This window comes from Vidua macroura, chromosome 1 (genome assembly GCF_024509145.1).
Source record: "Vidua macroura isolate BioBank_ID:100142 chromosome 1, ASM2450914v1, whole genome shotgun sequence".
NCBI classification, from domain to species: Eukaryota; Metazoa; Chordata; class Aves; order Passeriformes; family Viduidae; genus Vidua; species Vidua macroura.
Window position 1 is genome coordinate 148982849 of NC_071571.1, and position 17639 is coordinate 149000487.

Below are 17639 nucleotides of genomic sequence, written 5' to 3' on the forward strand. Positions count from 1 at the left end.
AGGAGCAAAAGAAAAAGCCTACCATCCCTGAGAGACCAAGCTCACCATTGCTATGGTGGGTTTACAGAAATACTCATTTTATAAGAGGCTGGGGGTTTCAGGAAACCCACTGGGGTTTAGAAGTATAAAATCTTATGACCTTATTACATTGCATGCTCTGATACAGATTCAACCTTTTCTATAATTTTCCATAAATTCTACCAGGTCCATCAGGAGAACTAGGAATAAATCTCCGTAGCACCTCCCCAGACTTTCCCTATCCTGAAAAGAACTACATGCCGAAATCGAGGGAGAGCAGAGGAAATCTTTAATTTGCAGGTGCACCTAACCACAGCAGGCTGTGAATGGTCTATTCCATTTATAGATGGTGCTGGGAGTTACCATTAGATTTTGATGTGAATAGTCACATAAAGCATAAAAATTTACCACAAAGCAGGCTTAGAACACTAAGACTTTAAGTAACTGATGTCCTTTCAGTGTCAGGTCAGTTTAGGGGCTGTAAATGAAGGAGGAAGAAAGGCCTGACTTTACAAATCTGCTGAAATTTGAAGTATTTAAGACTTGTGAAGGCCACATGCCAAGGGTTTTCTCCTCATTGCTTTGTTTTTCTTGGACAGAAAAGCCTGTAACTAAACCTAAAGCCCCAGAGGTTTTTAAGTGCCTTTCCCTAGTCTCCGGCTGAGCATCTGGCCATCTTGAGAGGTTATTCTTTCTGCTGAGCATTCCTCTCAGACAGAACACACCAAGAGAGACAGGGTGTGTTATCTCTTTTACCCCATCATTTGGACTCCACTGGAGCAGACAGAAAGCCTCCTTCTGATTGCAGCTGGAGAAGTATTCAATATTCTGCTCCACAGCTTAATATTGAAAGTGCTGAGTATCCACTGCTCCTGCAAAATCAATGTAGGCTGCAGACAGTGTTGAAAAACAAGATACTTCCATCACATAAGAATATGTTCCAGCTTTTTGCCTGTTCCTATTTCTGTATTTCTCTTTCACTTCTACATTATTTAGAAATGGCTTCTGTAGTCACCACATTTCCCTCCCCTTTTTTTTTCCTCCAAGCAGCACATTACTTTTTCCTAGGGCTGTGAGACCCATGCTTTTCCTGATTGTTTCAATATTTCTTTCTAAATCTGGGACTTACTTTATCTGAGTCTTTGCCTTTACAATTATTTTTACTGTACATCAAGCATTGTTCAGAGAGATTTCTTGTCTGAAATGCAAGAAAACCTATTGCAATTTAGGGGAGATGTTATCATCCAGCCAGATTTTGTGATTTCAGACAAGATGTTGTTGGCAGTCCAGAGAATCACTGTTTTACATAAAGTGATTACCTGTGGTTTATGATTACTCTATTTGTCTGTAACTGCTGAATAAAGAAGCTAGAGATAAAGAAGGCAAGTGCAAAAAGTTTAATTGATCTCATTTTATTATATTCATATCTTCAGAGTCCCATATTAATATTCCAAGTGGTCTGTATGAAGTTGCAGGCTTGGAATAGACTCCTTTTCTCACAAAATGCATCAAAGAAAAGAAGTAAAACCATTTTCTGTCACAGACTTATTTCTAAAACTCTGGATTTTGGATGACTTTTGGATTCATATCTTTTCTCCCTCAGCAAAAAGAAGAAATCAGGTCACAGATGCTGAAATGCCCTCATCACCTGAAGGCAATGTCTAAGACATTGCTTTTTCCAACATACAAGGGAATGAAAATAAAACAATAAATCTCTCTCTGAAACTCTAACAGAGCTAACATCCATTCTGGAGGAGAAAAGCTACCCAGGTGCACAAAAATATCAAAGTGCTGCCTGGAGGCACTGACAGACAGTCTGTGTCTAAGTGAAGGTGGTGGCAAGCTTGCTCATCCCTCCTACCAACAACCCCCAGCAAGATGCTCCCAGCCAGACACAGCCTGTCTGAGGAGGAGAGCTCTGCCATCCCTCCCTGAACCAACAGGAGCTGAGGCAGTAGTAAAACAGCAACAATTATGTGTACTGGAAAGCCTGTCTAAGAAAAATGGGACAAGATCCTGAAGAGATCCATCTGCAGTGGGATATTTTGGTTAAGCAAAGTGTTTATTCAAGGCAAGCAAGTTGTGCTGAAGCCTAGAAGTGGAGTTTGAATGGGAAAAACCCACCCAGAAATCCACTTTATGCACAGCATAAACCAGAGCACACCAGATCACAGGCTCAGGTCTGCCTTGGGAGCACATGAAGGATTTTTCTCAGTTTTCTGAAGTCCTTAACTAATGTTCATCAAGCTGATATGAGCTAGCACTGCACCAAAGGACACAACCCAGGTCTTCTGCTCCTACTTAGCTGCTCTCACCTTGTGCCAGTTCCTCCCCTAGGACAGCATGGTGAAATAAATCTGATTAAAAACTAATCTGGGAAAGGAAACAAAAATATTCATTGGCTTCCTGCTATAGTTCATGGTGGGGCCACATAGATGCATCTGCTGGCAGATGGGAGAAGGAAGTTAGGAAGGGTAAGATTTTCTTTTTTAGAAGTGGGGCTGGTCATAAAACAGCACTGTTGCAAATTTCAGAATTAACCTATTAATTTCATTTTGCCAAGCAAAATAAGAATTTATTTAGAATCATGGAATTGTTTAGGCTGGGAAAAAAACCTTAAGAACATTGAGTCCAACCATTAACCCAGGACTAAACCACGTCCCCAAGTGTTACACCTACTTGTCTTTTAAATACCTCCAGGGATGGTGACTCCACTACTTCCCTGGAGAGCCTCTTCCACTGCTGCACAAGCCTTTCAGTGAAGAAATTTTTCTTAATATCCAATCTAAACCTCCCCTGGTGAAACTTTAGGCTGTTTCCTCTTATCCTATTCCTTGTTACCCCAGAGAAGAGACAAATCCCCACCTGGCTATGATGCCTTGGAATGGCTACCTAGAACAGAGGCTAGACAGAGTTAGAAAATAAAGTATTTATTAAAGGCCCTCAATAGATACATGTTGGGCAGTGCAAAAGCCTCACAGAAGCTACACCCAAGATGGACAACGGTCACAAGTTTATCAGACAGATATAATAAGTTTTGTCTATTTTCATATCAGGACTTAATTGTCCAATTACAGCTTCAGGTAATGAAGTCATATTCCCCCAGTCTGCTTCCCTCCAGTTCACTTTTGTTTTTACTTTTTGGGCCTGAGGCCAAGGCTATCCTTGGCTGTCAGGCCTGGAGGGATCATTTTGTCTGACCAAAACGTGAAGACATCTTACTAACACCCTAAATGGAGTTCAGAGTTATGCACTAATGCAGTACAGGACCTGAAAAATATAAAAGCTAGAAACTTAAGGCATCATCATTTCAGGGAGTTGTAGAGAGTGATAAGATCCCAACTCAGCCTGCTTTCCTCCAGGCTAAACACTTCCAGCTCCCTCAGCCACTACTCAAAGAACTCATGATAAAGCCTCTCCACCAGCTTTGATGCCCTTCTTTGGACATGCAACATTTAAATGATGTGGAGATTACACAGTGCCAGAACAGAGCTGTAGTTATGATCTGGGAAAACAATCACTTCTGCATGATCTGTGGGGAAACTGAGGGACAACCAGCAGCCACAGATCAACCTCAGAGTTCAAAGCTGCCTGCCAGACACCAGCTCTGGAACCATTTCTCTCTAAGCTGGTGATGATTGGACCGAGTGGAAAATTAGATCTGAGAGTCTCAGACATTTTATTTGAAAATAAAAAGTTCTGTAAGAGAAAAAGAATATCTGAATATCTCTGCTGTGCTTCCTGGAGCCAAAAGATACCAGACAGTTCTTCAAGTAAATGGCAGAAGATCACCACTAAACAAACATTTTGTCTCCTCACATCCATGAAAAGTCTTTTTTTTTTCCTTTAGTTTCAAGTAAAGGATAAATCAGTTGGAAATTCTGTCACAGACCTTTCATGCCTTCACAGGAAACTGCAATTAGCCAGCAAATGTGGTGATGAAAGGATGAGTGATCCTGTCATCTGTAACATGAGTGATTGCTGGAAGATGGAGATGTTACAGAGTTTGAGAAAAGCACCACGACTGCTGTGGGAGTGTAACATCAAAAAGCAGCAGGACATATCAGAGGTGACATCAGCTGGGTCACTGCCCAGCTGCAGCTTTTTAAAAAGCAGCAAAGCAGCAGCAGTCTGCTGAGCTTTAAACAGACTTCCAAAGCCATCTGTAAGCCACTAGATTTTCAGGTGATGATCAAATTCTTAGTACCTGCACTTAATCTGGACATCTTCTTAAGCAGCAAAATGTGTGTTATACCCTTAGGTGTTGATATGTTCCAATATTTCAGTATTTTTGTGAGATTTTACTGTACTGATAAGTCTGTAAGGAAGTGTCAATCAAGATATGGCAATTCAGATGCCTTTGTCATGGTCTCTGTGCATGAGGTATTTTTAACACTAAAGGCCAAAAAGAAACAGCTTGCTGTTCTTCTGTGAATATATCATGAACCTGGGCAAAGCCAACCTCAAAAATAGACATTTCTGAAGCTTTCAGACTATCCTTTTGATGGATGTTCAAGGTGTTGCTTTGAAGGCTGGAAGCCCTTCATCATCAGTAACAGAATAGTGGTATCATATGTCTTATATTTTATGCACTTCATACACTACCCAAAGTCAGCAAAGATGTGTAAAAATAGAAATATAAATGTTGTGAATCATCTGGACATGTGACTGCTTTTGATACCTTATCACAGAACTCACTAAATCAACGAAATCAATGGCAGAGCATTGGTACCAACCCATTATTGAAACAATTCAGCCTCATCTCCTTCTGTTTGCAAAGTAGCTGAGATTCATGTCATGACTGTCGTTCGGTCTAGCATATTTTTAAATATTCCATAGCTGCCTGTTGTTGTCCCTACAACATATAAGCAGAAACTGTATTTAGGAAGCATGTAGCATCTCTGGAATTTTTAGCAGAATGTATCTCTGTATATTTCCTGCGAAAGCATCACCCATTCTTGCCAGTCAGCTATAATCCAAAATGTAATGGATATGTGTGGCAAAAATATCTCCCCCTGCCACAATGTCCTACTGAGCAGACTTTTTTTTTTTTTTTTTTTTTTTTGATTATGCTATGCTTACTGCCACAAGATCAAATGAGAGCTAAAATGCTATTAATGCCCTTGATGACATCTTCTTAGCAATAAATTCAGTCAAATATAGCAAGATGGAATGACAGAGTCTAGGCCAGATGTCCAGGAAGGCCTGAGACAAGAGATTCTGAACAGCTGCTGGCATGAAATCCAGCATTTGCAACACTTCACAACCCTTCACATTTCAGTAGCAGTACCAGGACTGGAGGACTCATCAGTGGTCAGTACAAAAAAACTTCCTCCCATTTCCACCCTTTAATTCATGTGTCTCCCTGGAGCTTACACAGGATTATGTCTATTAAAACCAGAGCCTGTCTCAGAGTGTGCACAAAATAAACAGCAGCTTGGCATGAGCCCTGGTCACGTTTTCCACCCACCACGTGGTTCGTATGTTCATGTTTTATGCAGAGCTGTTATTAAAACACTGAAAGTTAACTGCAACAGCTGTTAAAAGTTTGATCTTCTAAACATGTAGAAGGCCTAGCTATCAAATGAACTTCTTTCCTGTTCTTACTGCATTAACATGGAATTTAAAAGTGGTGCATGCACAAAAAATCACTTGGTCCTGTTCTCCATCTCCATTCTCTCACCCCCCAAAACAGTTCTACCTCACACATGCAGGTAACAAAAAATTTAACTGCTCTCTAACAGAATATTTCTGGTGGAGGTGCTCTCATTACCTCATGCTCCATTTCAGCAATATTTTCATGGTTTTATAGACCTGATCTAGACATCATTCCTCTTGAAAGCTTTCTGCATGCAAAGCAATATATTAAATAAGTATGATAACACTGATTCTGCCAAAGAGCACTTTCCCTGTTTTAAATGTAGGAAGAAAAAATGTAGGGAAGACTCTGGGATTGTGTATTTAAGGGTGAAAAGTTACAGTGTGGGAGAAATTGTAGTCAGAGGTGAGAAGTGGGATTATGAGAGAGGAGTAGCCCTGCAGACACCAGTACAGAAGGAGGCTCAGGAGGTGCTCCAGGTCCCGGAGCAGAGATTCCCCTGCAGCCCCTGCACAGCCCATGGAGAGGCAGCTGTGGCCCTGAAGCCTAGGGGGGTCCATGGGGGAGCAGAGATCCACCTGCAGCCCCTGCAGGACCCCACACAGGAGCAGGTGGATGCCTGAAGGAGGCTGTGACCCAGCCCATGCTGGAGAAAACTCCTGGCAGGACCTGTGGACACATGGAGGGAGGAGCTGATGCCAGAGCAGGGGAAGAGTGTGAGGAGTCCTCCCCTCAGGAGGAAGAAGCAGCAGAGATGTGTCCTGAACTGAGCACAGCCCCCATTCCTCACTAAGCTCACCAGTGCAGGTAGAAGCAAACACCTTGGAGAGTGCCTGTCATCCAGGATGAAGGATGCTCCCAGTGATCCTTTGCAATTGAAGAAGTGTTATGCTGGCCTGTGTGGACACAGGATGGGCTCAGAAAGCCACAGACAGATGGTATTATACTCTGACAGGAAGATAAAAGATTTTTTTGAGCAGACAAGAAATGATGTCCCAGGTACAAAGCAGAGTAAACATTTGCTTTGGAAGAGGAAAGTGGCAGAATTACAAAGGAAAATCACATTTTTAGTTTCAGCAGCTGTAACAGGAAGTTGTTTGCGTTGGTCAAATGTGCCTCTTGGAAGGGTTTACCATTTTCTATTAGAGCCCAGTTGTGTGTATGATTAAATAAGATTCTCACAGAAAAAAACAAACTCCTTCCATCTGTATAGCTTACAGTTATTATTCCCCGTGGCTTCCATTTGTACTGGGATTACACCCTCCATTACCCATTTATGTTTAGGCTAAAAAAGCAGAAACACCTTGAAATTGCTAGGTAATGTCAACTAGACTCTGCCTGCTTGCACTTGTCACTCTTTAAGGACCCTACATAAGCCCAGAGGTTTTTTTTTCTTACAAAGGGAGGTCTCAGAAAGCAAGAACAGATCTTCACATCAGCTACGAGGCCTGTTCACAGTAATCACAACATACACTGCAAAAAGCAGCAAAACCAGGTAGCTTTCATGTAGTCACTAAGAACAAGAGAGTGATTTATCAGTGGCTGAAGAACAGGCTGTGTGATTGGTGTTCCTATTAAAGTGCTGGGAGATAGCAGCCACAATGCCATTCCCATCCTCTTCATCAAGGAGCTGGAAAATCAGGATCATTTATGCAGTGCAAATCCCCCCCACTTTTCTCCATTAAAAGTCATTCAAAACATCAACAATGCTTATGCTGTTGGCAGCCAGAGCACTAGAGAACACCAGCTGTCAGTGGAGTTGGGATGCTGAAAGGCAGAAAAGCACAAACATCCCTTTGCTTCCTTAAGGATCATTCCCAGCAGCACCCAGAGCATTCTCTTCACAATACAATGCCTGAAAATAAGGGGGGAAAGGGTTCTATACAAAGTAAACCAAAATCTGGGTATAAATAAGACATCACTATTCATATTCAGTAATCCAAATTACTATAAAGTAATTGAGCTATATCAGAGCTAAAAGGGAATTCATGGTTTACTCTGGAAGCTGACCTATAGTTAATACTGACTTGCTAGAAATATCCATCACATCTCCTCTAGTAAAATCATAGAATCATAACATCAGAGAATAGTTTGGGTTGGAAGGGACCTTAAAGGTCACCTTATTCCAAATCCCTGCCATAAGCAGTACTCCACTAGATCAGGCTGCTCAAAGCTGCACCCAACCTGGCCCTGAACAGTGATCTCTTACAGAGTAGAATGGAGTAGGAGACATGAAAATAAAGTATAAGCATGAAAGAAAACAATCACAGCTTTTCATATCTATATGCTAACTGAACCTATTCTAATTCTGCAGAAAGGAAAGTTCTACTTACTCTCACAGAGACGCCTCCTCAGCTTCCCCCGAATTTTATCGATGGCATTGTAATCAGAGACATGAAACACGTGAGCAGACTTGGGCTCTGACGCAATCTCATCAAGTTCCTCTTTTAAGGCTTCTCCAACACCCACAGCAAAAATCCTAATACCAGCCTGATGGGCTGCAGTGGCTGGATCCAAGACAAAATCCTGGCTCCTTCCATCAGTCAAGAGGATAGCCACTTTTTTAACAGTTCGATCACTAAGTCTCCCACCAGCTTCTTTGGAAAAACTGTAGGTGGTGATGTACCTGAGAGCATCTCCAGTGTTTGTGTTACCCCCATAATACTGAATCTTTCGTGCAGCCTCTTTGATCTCCTCACGGGTTTTGTACTTTCCCAGGTCGAACTCTGTGCTCGGTCGATCGCTGTATCGCACCACCCCTACACGGGTTTTGTCTGGGCCAATCTCAAAGGTTTCCACCAAATTAGACACCCACTGACGAACTTTCTCAAAATCTTCTTTTCCGACGCTGGAGGAGGCGTCCAAGAGGAAGACAAGGTCATAGTGAACACTCTTGCAACCTGCAAGAGTGGCAGAAAACATTGTTAAGGGGAGATGAATGCAGAGGACCAGACATACCAAATATTCCCTCGACACAGCTCCCTAGTGAGCAATTTGGAGGAGGCAGCAAACCTTCTCCCTATCCTGCAGAGGATGAGCAGATTCCCAGCCCTTCTTCCTTGTGATTCACCTCATCAGTTTCAGGATATCTACAGAGCAGCACAGACTTGGCTTTGAAATGCAAACCCTTTCCATTCCTCTGCTTCTAAATACTTCTGCTCAATCCTTCTGCTACACCCCCTGCATGTACATGAAGATATTTTTCTCTGACTTCATTGCAGTGCCTTTACTCAGGCAGTGCTCTGAAATGACCTGGACAGATCAAAAGCCCTGTCCTGACCTTGCCTATGCCAATCCTGACCCTGAGTAATGAAGCTTTCATGTCCCCTCTTGCATTAATGTTATGATTCATTTATGCTTAGCTAGAAGTGGTTCTTTTGCTCAGCATGATATGTTGATGTAGCAGGTCTATAACAAGATTATTTCAAATTTGAGGCCTTCTGCCACTGCCTATTGACTAAAGGATGACTTAATGAATTTTGGAATGTGTTCCTCAACAACGAAGGGCAGCAGCCTTGTAAGGGAAAAGTTCATGTATTCCCACAACCATCCCTTTGCCTCCAACCATGATATTTGCAATGTGAGGCCTGTATAATCCAAAACACAAGCTATTTTAATTGCAACTTGTTTGCCTTATATCAGTCCAGACTGGTTGCATATTTGTCAGACACTTGCCAAAAAAAAAGTAGATCTCTCAGGAGATGTTTTTTTTTTAGCTGTTTCTGGATACATGCAAGTCAGGAAGCAGTAGGTCCATATAAATGCCACTGATGCCCAAGAGTTGTCAACATAATGCCCCGACTGGACAAAATGTGTATATATATGCTTATATTTATTTAAACCAGTATTATAAACCATAGAGTTTTAAGACTGAAAGATGCTCTACAAAGTCAGTTTGGTCACAGCTGCCAACCTTTGCTTTTCCTGAAGTTCTTGTCTCACCTTGTCTCAAAAAGTACAACTGAGTGTTTGACCAGTGGTAAAGTTACATATTTCCTACTGAATTCCAGCATTTGAACCTACAGGAAGGTCACAAAATCTTCTCTGACACTCAGATTTTGACACAAATTAGCTCTGGCTCTTTTTCTCATCCCAGGGTTGTGCCCTTGCCCAGAATGGAAGAATTCCATAATAGCCCATGGCTCTAGAAAGGAGGGAGTGGATAGCTCAGCTACACAGAGAGGATTTGCCTTCAGGAAAGAGTATTATAAAAGAGTAGATCAGTGCTCAAGGCATTGCATGATGACCATGAGAGTGATTGAATGTACATCTGGAGTGTGGCAGGTGATGGGAAATGAGCATCACCTGCTGCTGTGTTGACTTCTGTAGCAGAGCACATCCCAGCACATCCCAGGTGCTACAGGGCCTGTGGGAACAACCTCTGCGCACAGGATTGGGATCACATTGGGACCAGCCTATCCACATGGGATCTCTTTGGAAAAAAACCTGTTGTGGTTTTAACCCCAGCTGGCAACTAAGCACCACACAGCCCCTCCCTCACTACCCTCAGCAGGACTGGGGGAAGAGAATTGGAAAGGTGAAAGGCGGAAATTGGACAGGTGAAAGGTTGAGAGACGAAAGTTCAAAAAATAAAATCAAAATCAAATCAAGAAAAATCTGAAGTTTTAATGATAAGCAAAATAAAAAAAAGATATATAAATAAAACCCAAGAAAGAGGAGTGATGGAAATGAAAACAGTTGCTCACCACTGACTGACTCACAGTCCCCAGGCAGGAGTCTCCAGCCAAGTGTCCCCCCACAACTTTATTTCTGAGCATGATATGGTTTGGGATATCCCTTTGGTCAGTTGGGGGCAGCTGTCCCAACTTTGTCCCCTCCCAGTTTCTTGTGCTCCCCAGCCTCCTGGCTGCTGGGAGGAGGTATAAAAAAGGCCTTGGCTCAGTGTGAGCTCTGCTCAGCAGTAACAAAAACATCCCTGTGTCATCAACACTGTTTCCAGCACAAATCCAAAGCCCAGTCCCAGAGCAGCTACTGGGAGGAAAATTAACTGTATCCCAGCCAAAACCTGCATGTGGGACTGTGTTCTGTAATGGCATTTTGTGAGTGAGGGAGTGCTTATCTCTTAACTCCAGAACAAGAAAAGTCTGTCAGGGAAAACTCGCTTGAAGGCAATCTGAGAGTGGAGATGATGATTTATACCATTTTATATTATGGCATGCAAGTTACATCTGTGTATATCAGTTGGGCTCTCAGTTGTGGTTCTGTTTGATTTTTGGAGAATATAAAAGGTAAAAATATTAACAGTAAAAGGTAAGAAAGAAGCTTACACTTCCCCACCTCACCTCCTTCCTAAATTCATTAATTTATTAATCTATTCTGGCTGAAAGAATGTTAATTAGGTGAGACTAACTAGAGAGCAACACCCACAAGACCTTCCTGTTACTTATTTTAATGACTCTCAGCAGGTGAGACAACAGCAATTTCAGAACAAACAGAACAGACAGAATGAATCCTGTCTGGGTTCAAGGGCAATGAGCCTTAAAACAAGGGGGAGTTAAGGTTTAAAAAGTGATGCCTATTCAAAGCAGCATTGCAGGGAGGAAAAACATGGTCTTTTAGGATCTTTTTTTTTTTTTTGGCATTGGTGATTCTTTGCTTACAGACCTGGTGGCAGTGAGATGAAATGCTGCAGAAATGCTTTTAGTAAATATTAATCTGCATTTTCAGAACTCTAATGTCCACTGCTGGACAAAATTGATTGTTTTCCAAGAATGCCATAACAGTACTTTTTACTGGCAGAAACAATTCAGTTCATGTTAAGGGAATATGTGAGATAACTCATAGAACGCAAAATTTCAGTTTTGTAATTGCAGAAATGCTCTCTGGGAGCATGATTCAAAGAGTTGTGTTCATCTACTCAGACACTGAACCAACTGTTTTGCAATATTTCCTTTAAAAATAGTTCACAAACAAGGCATAAGCCCATAATTATTTAAAGTAAGCGCAGAATAAACATATAAATGGCTTCACTATATTCTGCCTGTGACAGGTCCAGAAGGAGAAAAAAAAAACAAAAACTTGAGATTTCACTTTGTTTGGTTATTAAGTTTTTATTTCTGGTAAACTTCACCCAAAAAAACCCATAGATCACATAAGAAAGCGGTAAAGCAGATATTCCTTAAACTGAAAAAAGTCTAAAAAAGCCTTTCCTTTCTTATAAATTACCCAAGCCCACAGAATAGCAGCTTTCCTAGAAAAAGAGACAGAAAACCTCCATCTTAAAAAGCCTTTGGACTCTTATACAAAAATTGTGTGGGTCTACAATCATTTTTAATTTGTGGTGTGGCATCACTGATGTCAGATAATTCTTCTTGCTGCCACACAAAAGCCAATGTGTCGTTGTCAAGGGTCCCTGTAAGAACAGTCCCTCAGCTACACCATCCTCTAATGCACTCAGTGGCATTTGGGGGAGAGTGTTCATGAGCCCAGGCCAAAAGCTGTGCCAGAGACCATGCTAATAACTAGACAGTAGAGAAACATAGAATCCTAGAGTCATTTAGGTTGGAAAAGACCTTTAAGATCATGAAGTTCAACCATTGGCCCAACATTGTTAAGTCCATCACTAAACCATGTCCTTAAGCACCACATCAACACATCCTTCAAATATCTTGAATCAAGGGAGGGCATGAACAGTGCCCTGGCCCTGTTTAGCTCACAGGAAAGTCACAGCCAGGCAGAAGATTCACCAGGTCTCGTCTAATGCCCACAGGAGGCGATGGAAGAAGTGATGATCTCCTTCACTGCCAGCCAGTGTGGGGTAGATGGAGCACATGCAGAGCAAGCTGTGGCAAGCTGTTCCTCTTGCTGTGGGTAGCTGAGCTAATCTTTCTAAGCCCGCAGCAGAGCAAAAGACCCCAGGTAAATCACAGCCTTGACCCCTGAGCTTTCTCCATCCCTGAGGTCTGTTTTACAGATTTCCAGCAGTAAATGTCTTGGGTTGCTTACAGATTTCATCCTAGAACTGATGGCTCCCCAGCCATGGGGGAGCCCAGCAGCTCCAGGGCGTGAGGCAGTGAACGGAACGCGTACCTGCTCTTTGTGCCTCGGTTCTCTCCCCGCTGAGCACCAACGTGAGAAGAACCAAGAGATGGGGCACACGGCATCTCCCCACCATGGATGTGTCCATAGCTCCTTTCTCACATCAGCTCGTCTTTTCTCCGGGGTGCGAAGCTTGCTAGAAATCCAACCCGCAGCCTAGAAAGGGAAATAAAGAGCAAGTGTTTTCTCGCAGCAACACAAACGGCAGTAATGATGCAAGTCATGAGAGCAACGTTTTGGAGAGTCGCCTCTTCTGCCTGTCATTTTACTTGACTAGACATAAACTGCTCAGACAAAGAGGCAGGAGTTCACCTACTTTTCAAAAGCTATACTCGTTCACTGGCTCTATTCACTGTGAAGCAGCTGAATGGAAACAGGAGAGAGATTACCAGATTATTATACTTTAATTGAGCCCACTGCCAACTACACAATCAGCGCACTGGAGTGGAAACCATTCCTGACCTGGCCCTCCCACGCATTCATCATTAGGAGATACACAACACAGAGCCCAGATACAAACCACTATAAACCACACACACAACCCGTTGCCACTTCACCCATCACTGCTTTCAGTTCTGGAGCCCCAAAAATGACAAATGCTAAAAATACACCACTGTTTTCATGTATGTATTTGTTGCCATCAGTCCTTCCCTGCAGGAGTAAACTCAGCAGTTCCAAAACATGTATTTCCACTATTTAGCTTAAAGATGTACCAAAGCTCAGGGTTATTTTCAATATAAGGTCTTTGGTTTGGGTTGACTTTGACTGGAGTCACTGAAGTCAGAAGGTATTGTAAGAAGCCAGGCAAAGTGGCTGAGCTGTTAAAAGTTAAGCTGTGTTTTCTAACACTAGATTGACACTTTAAAAAAGAAATCTGTTATTGCTCTTGTTTTATTATTTTTTATTATATCATAAAGTCATTGCAGTTTGATCTACTGTTTGCATCCCCAGAAGGTAGAAACCAGCTTCCACTCTGCAGCTCTCATTGCCTGAGGCATTATTTTCAAAAACTTTTTCTCAACTCCTGATTCCTTCTTTTTCTCTTTAAGGATTCTAATGATTTCTTTGTCTATTTTCTTGGGGAAGTTCTTCCTTCTCAGTCTTTTAATATGCACGTCTGCTTCTCAGTGTTGATAGCTGGGTAGAAGTCATGAAGGGGACACTGTCTGATGTAGTTCATTGCTGCAGAGTCAATTATGCCTTCTAGGATATTTCTTTTCAAAGCAAGAAAGTTCCGTGGGAATCACAGACAGGAAGAATGGTGGCGTCAGCATTTGTTCAAAACCCGTTTTGATCAGTCAGATGTTGGGCCTATCTCTATCATGTATCTCAGCATGTTGTACTGGTTTAGGAAATTAAAAAGGGGAAAAGCTTTATGAAGTTGTCAAGATGTGGCTATAAATCCTTATCCCCACAAAAAAATACAAGCTCTTTCCAAAAGATAAAAAACAGGATTTCAGAAGTCTGTATCATATGCAGACAAGGAGAAAAGCAATACATATAATAAATCCTTCACTGTAAATAAAATTTGGAAGTATCTTCCAGCAGTGGAACATAAATACAAGAAGGATTTAAAAAAAATCATATTTATTCATGTACCAATCCTAAATACAATCAGGTGCTGTAGTTTACACCTCAGCCAGACGATGTCCCTACCAGACAGTGAGGTGTTCAGGTTTGAGCCAGCTGGAAAAGGCTGCAGGGTAAAAAAGGCATGAAAATACCACTGAGCCCTACAGAAGTTAGAATTTCCTTCTAAATAAGCACGTTATTGAAATACCAATCAGGGAGCCGCCTGCAGAGGGATCAGGACAGGCATGACTTAAAATATCTGTGGGAGCCTTCAGCCTAAGGTTTTTGCTCCCCTGGATTTTTTTAGGAAACATTGTTTTTGGGTACAAGTGATGGGACAGCAGGTTTGTGGCAGCAGCAAGAGCTGGGAAACCAGATCTGCCAAGAGACATCCTGCACTTCCAGTGCCGAGCTCAAAACGTCCTTGCTCTGTATCTGGGCTTGCACGGCTGTGAAGTTTTATAAATATATTCTTAAAAACAGTCTTGGCCAGCTGCTAACCCACATGAGGCCAGGATAAAAGGAGCAGAGCACCAGCTGGTGTCAGTCAGCGAACAACTCTGGCTCTGTGAGCAGCAGATGCAGCTTGGTGGATGGGGCTCACTTGGTACATGTGGGATTCTACCCCAGCAGAAGGACTTCCTCCATGGCCAGGCCTGAGGGCTCTGTCTCTAAGGCCTCATTCATCTCCCCTCCTTGCCAAAACACTTCAAGAACTCATTTCTGCATTTTGAGTGCTGCAAGGTGTCTCAGAACAGCCATTTAGGCTAAAAATAATGTAAAAAAAAAAAAAAAAAAAAAAGCCACAAATCAAATCAGAACATCTGCTTAAAATCTATAATCATAACTTGTGGTGGCTTTAATACACATTTATGGTTCAATATTATTCTTGCGTTCAGGCCAAAATATATAATTTTATCCACTTTTATAGCACAAAGATTTGAACCAAGTCTCTTAACTTGCAACTACTTTATGTACAGATATACCAGGGACAGAAAATTGCCCCATTCACATCAACAGGATTCCTGCCATGGCAATGAAGTCTTCAGAGGTGTTAGAAGAAAGGTTGGAAATAAAATATTTTTAGCTATGGGTTTTCCACACTTGTTTCTTTCCCACTTCAGTCAGCCACTTTGAGACTGAGCTCAGTTTGAAATTGCAGCAACTGATCACTATTTATTTCCCTTTCCAGGAGAAAAGGTCAAAAAGGAGCCAAAATAGGGACAGTTTAGTTTTCAGAGTGATCCAAGACTAAGAAATTCTCTATATTTAACCCTATTTCCAAACAGCCAACATGGATTTTTTAAAATTACTATTATTTTTAGTTCAGCCTATCATGTGGGAATAATTTTGCTCAAAGAGGCATAAGTCAATGCACATCATTTAAAAATACTTCCCATTTTCTTTTTATTTCACAAACATCACTTTGGGATTCCCTTGTGATGCATTAAGGGATATCGCAAAAAGAACTGATAAATCCTATCACAACTGCGACTCTGTGTCTGAGGCTTTGTTTTTAATAGTTTAATGGGAAAAAAAGAAGTGAATTCTTCTGGCTACATGCAAACATGATGTGGGAATGGCATCCTGGCTGGGAAGTTGGTGAATGTTAGAGTGAGCTCTCTACACTCAAAATACAAGCACAGCATAAAGCTATTCATACCATCTCACAGCTGAACAAACAAAATGCAAAAGATAGGCATGAGTTCTATATAACTTTCAGCTTCAGAATGGATTTTTGGGGGACTTAGTGTAGAGTTTTAGGTCACTTGGAATCCATGGTAAGGTCTCTCAAGTTTTGAACAATAAGTAAATACTCTTTGGGGAATGCAGGGCAAAAAAACTCAATTTAAAAACAAGCAAACAAAAAAAAAAGATCCGAAAGGGAACTCAGATTTCTCATCTCAACACTGCAATTCAGCAAACAAGGATGAAAAACTTTTTGTGCCAAATGAGAAGCAAAATTGTTTGTTTAGGAGTGGCATCTCAAAAAAATAAAAGGAAAGAAACAGAGAGGGGCAGACACAGAGAATGTGGCAGAGAAGAAAACTTCATGGCACTTCTGGGAGAAGCAGTTAGTACTGGCTCTGGATATACCCAACCTCAGCCTCTCCAGACACGGCTCTTCTGTCCTGGTTTGAGAGATGCCACACACAGCAAAACCCACATGAATTAGAGATGAAACAACACAGAACACTTGCTCTGATCTCTTTCATTCTTCAGAGGAGTGATTCAGCCACAAATATTCATAAAATAAAACAAAATAAACCTGGAGTCACAGTAAGATGAGCATTTCAGGAGAGTGTGATTTAATAAAACTCTTTATACCTCATGTGAGCAAAAGTTCAAAGACCCTACGGGGACAGTACAAAGACCACTGAATCAAAGCTGAATGTTAAAAGTCTGCCCAGTTATGTACTTTATACTCCTCATTAAAATATTCGAGGTCTTGCTTGCATTTTACTAAATTATACCACTGAGTTGTTTGTCTTACTGTTAAATTCAAGGGGGGCTGATTCTATTATTGTGCTTGATTTCATCCATTCGTCTGCTGCCACTGAACATCACCATATGCCATATAAATGTTGTAACTATGCTGGCATTCATAATGTGATTTTAAATGTCTTTGGTATGCTCCTCTGAAGAAGAGGTTAGCTGGGGGTGAAAAAGACAGTGTCCAATTATACAGCTTTTCACACACACACAAAAAAGAAAAACAAATATAAAACCCAGCACACTAATACATCTGACATCTTAGTAGAGTCAGCTTGTTGATTGTGCCTCTTCCAACTACTGAACTAAGCAATTTAATTATCTAAATTATTGCTGATATGAGCAGGAAGCCAACTGTATAAAAGAGAGATGGGACTTTCTTCCCTGCTGATCATCCCATGGGTCATATATCTTTGTTTGATGATTTTTAAAGAAATTATCCAATAGCATTTCTGGAAGACGTGCATCTTCCCAGGCCTGATCCAAAGCCAACTGCAGTTAATGAAAAGAGGGACATTGATTTTAATGGACATTGTTTAAAAGCCCATGTGAATAATAGAGCAGAAAATTCTCTGCTATCACCAGAGCTATTCCTGAGGTACTTTGCTCAACTACAACTGAGCCAAAGCCTGCTGAAATCAAGGAGAAGACTGTCAGCAGACCCACAGTATGCTGGGTGAAGCCATTCATGCACCCTGCTAGTAAAAAACTCTTCAACATCTGCTCTAAGTGCTGGTGAGGCTGCAGAGGGTGGGACATTTCTTCTCTTTATTTGCAATTATAGAATCACAGAATTGTTTGGGTTGGAAGGGATCTTCAAGATGATCTCATTCCGACCCCTGCCATGCCCAGGGACACCTTCCACTAGACCAGGTGCTCAGAGCCCCATTCATCCTGG

The 17639-nt window shown here is 41.6% G+C and overlaps 1 protein-coding gene across 1 annotated transcript in view; it reads right to left on the reverse strand.

Moving 5' to 3' along the window:
* COL22A1 (collagen type XXII alpha 1 chain) overlaps positions 1 to 8539 on the reverse strand; it is a 200051-nt gene extending 191512 nt beyond the window's left edge. Inside the window, exon 1 of the mRNA XM_053982357.1 lies at positions 7951 to 8539. Within this exon, the coding sequence (XP_053838332.1) occupies positions 7951 to 8539 (589 nt within the window). The remainder of the gene's footprint in view (positions 1 to 7950) is intronic.
* Between the last annotated feature and the right edge of the window lie 9100 nt (positions 8540 to 17639).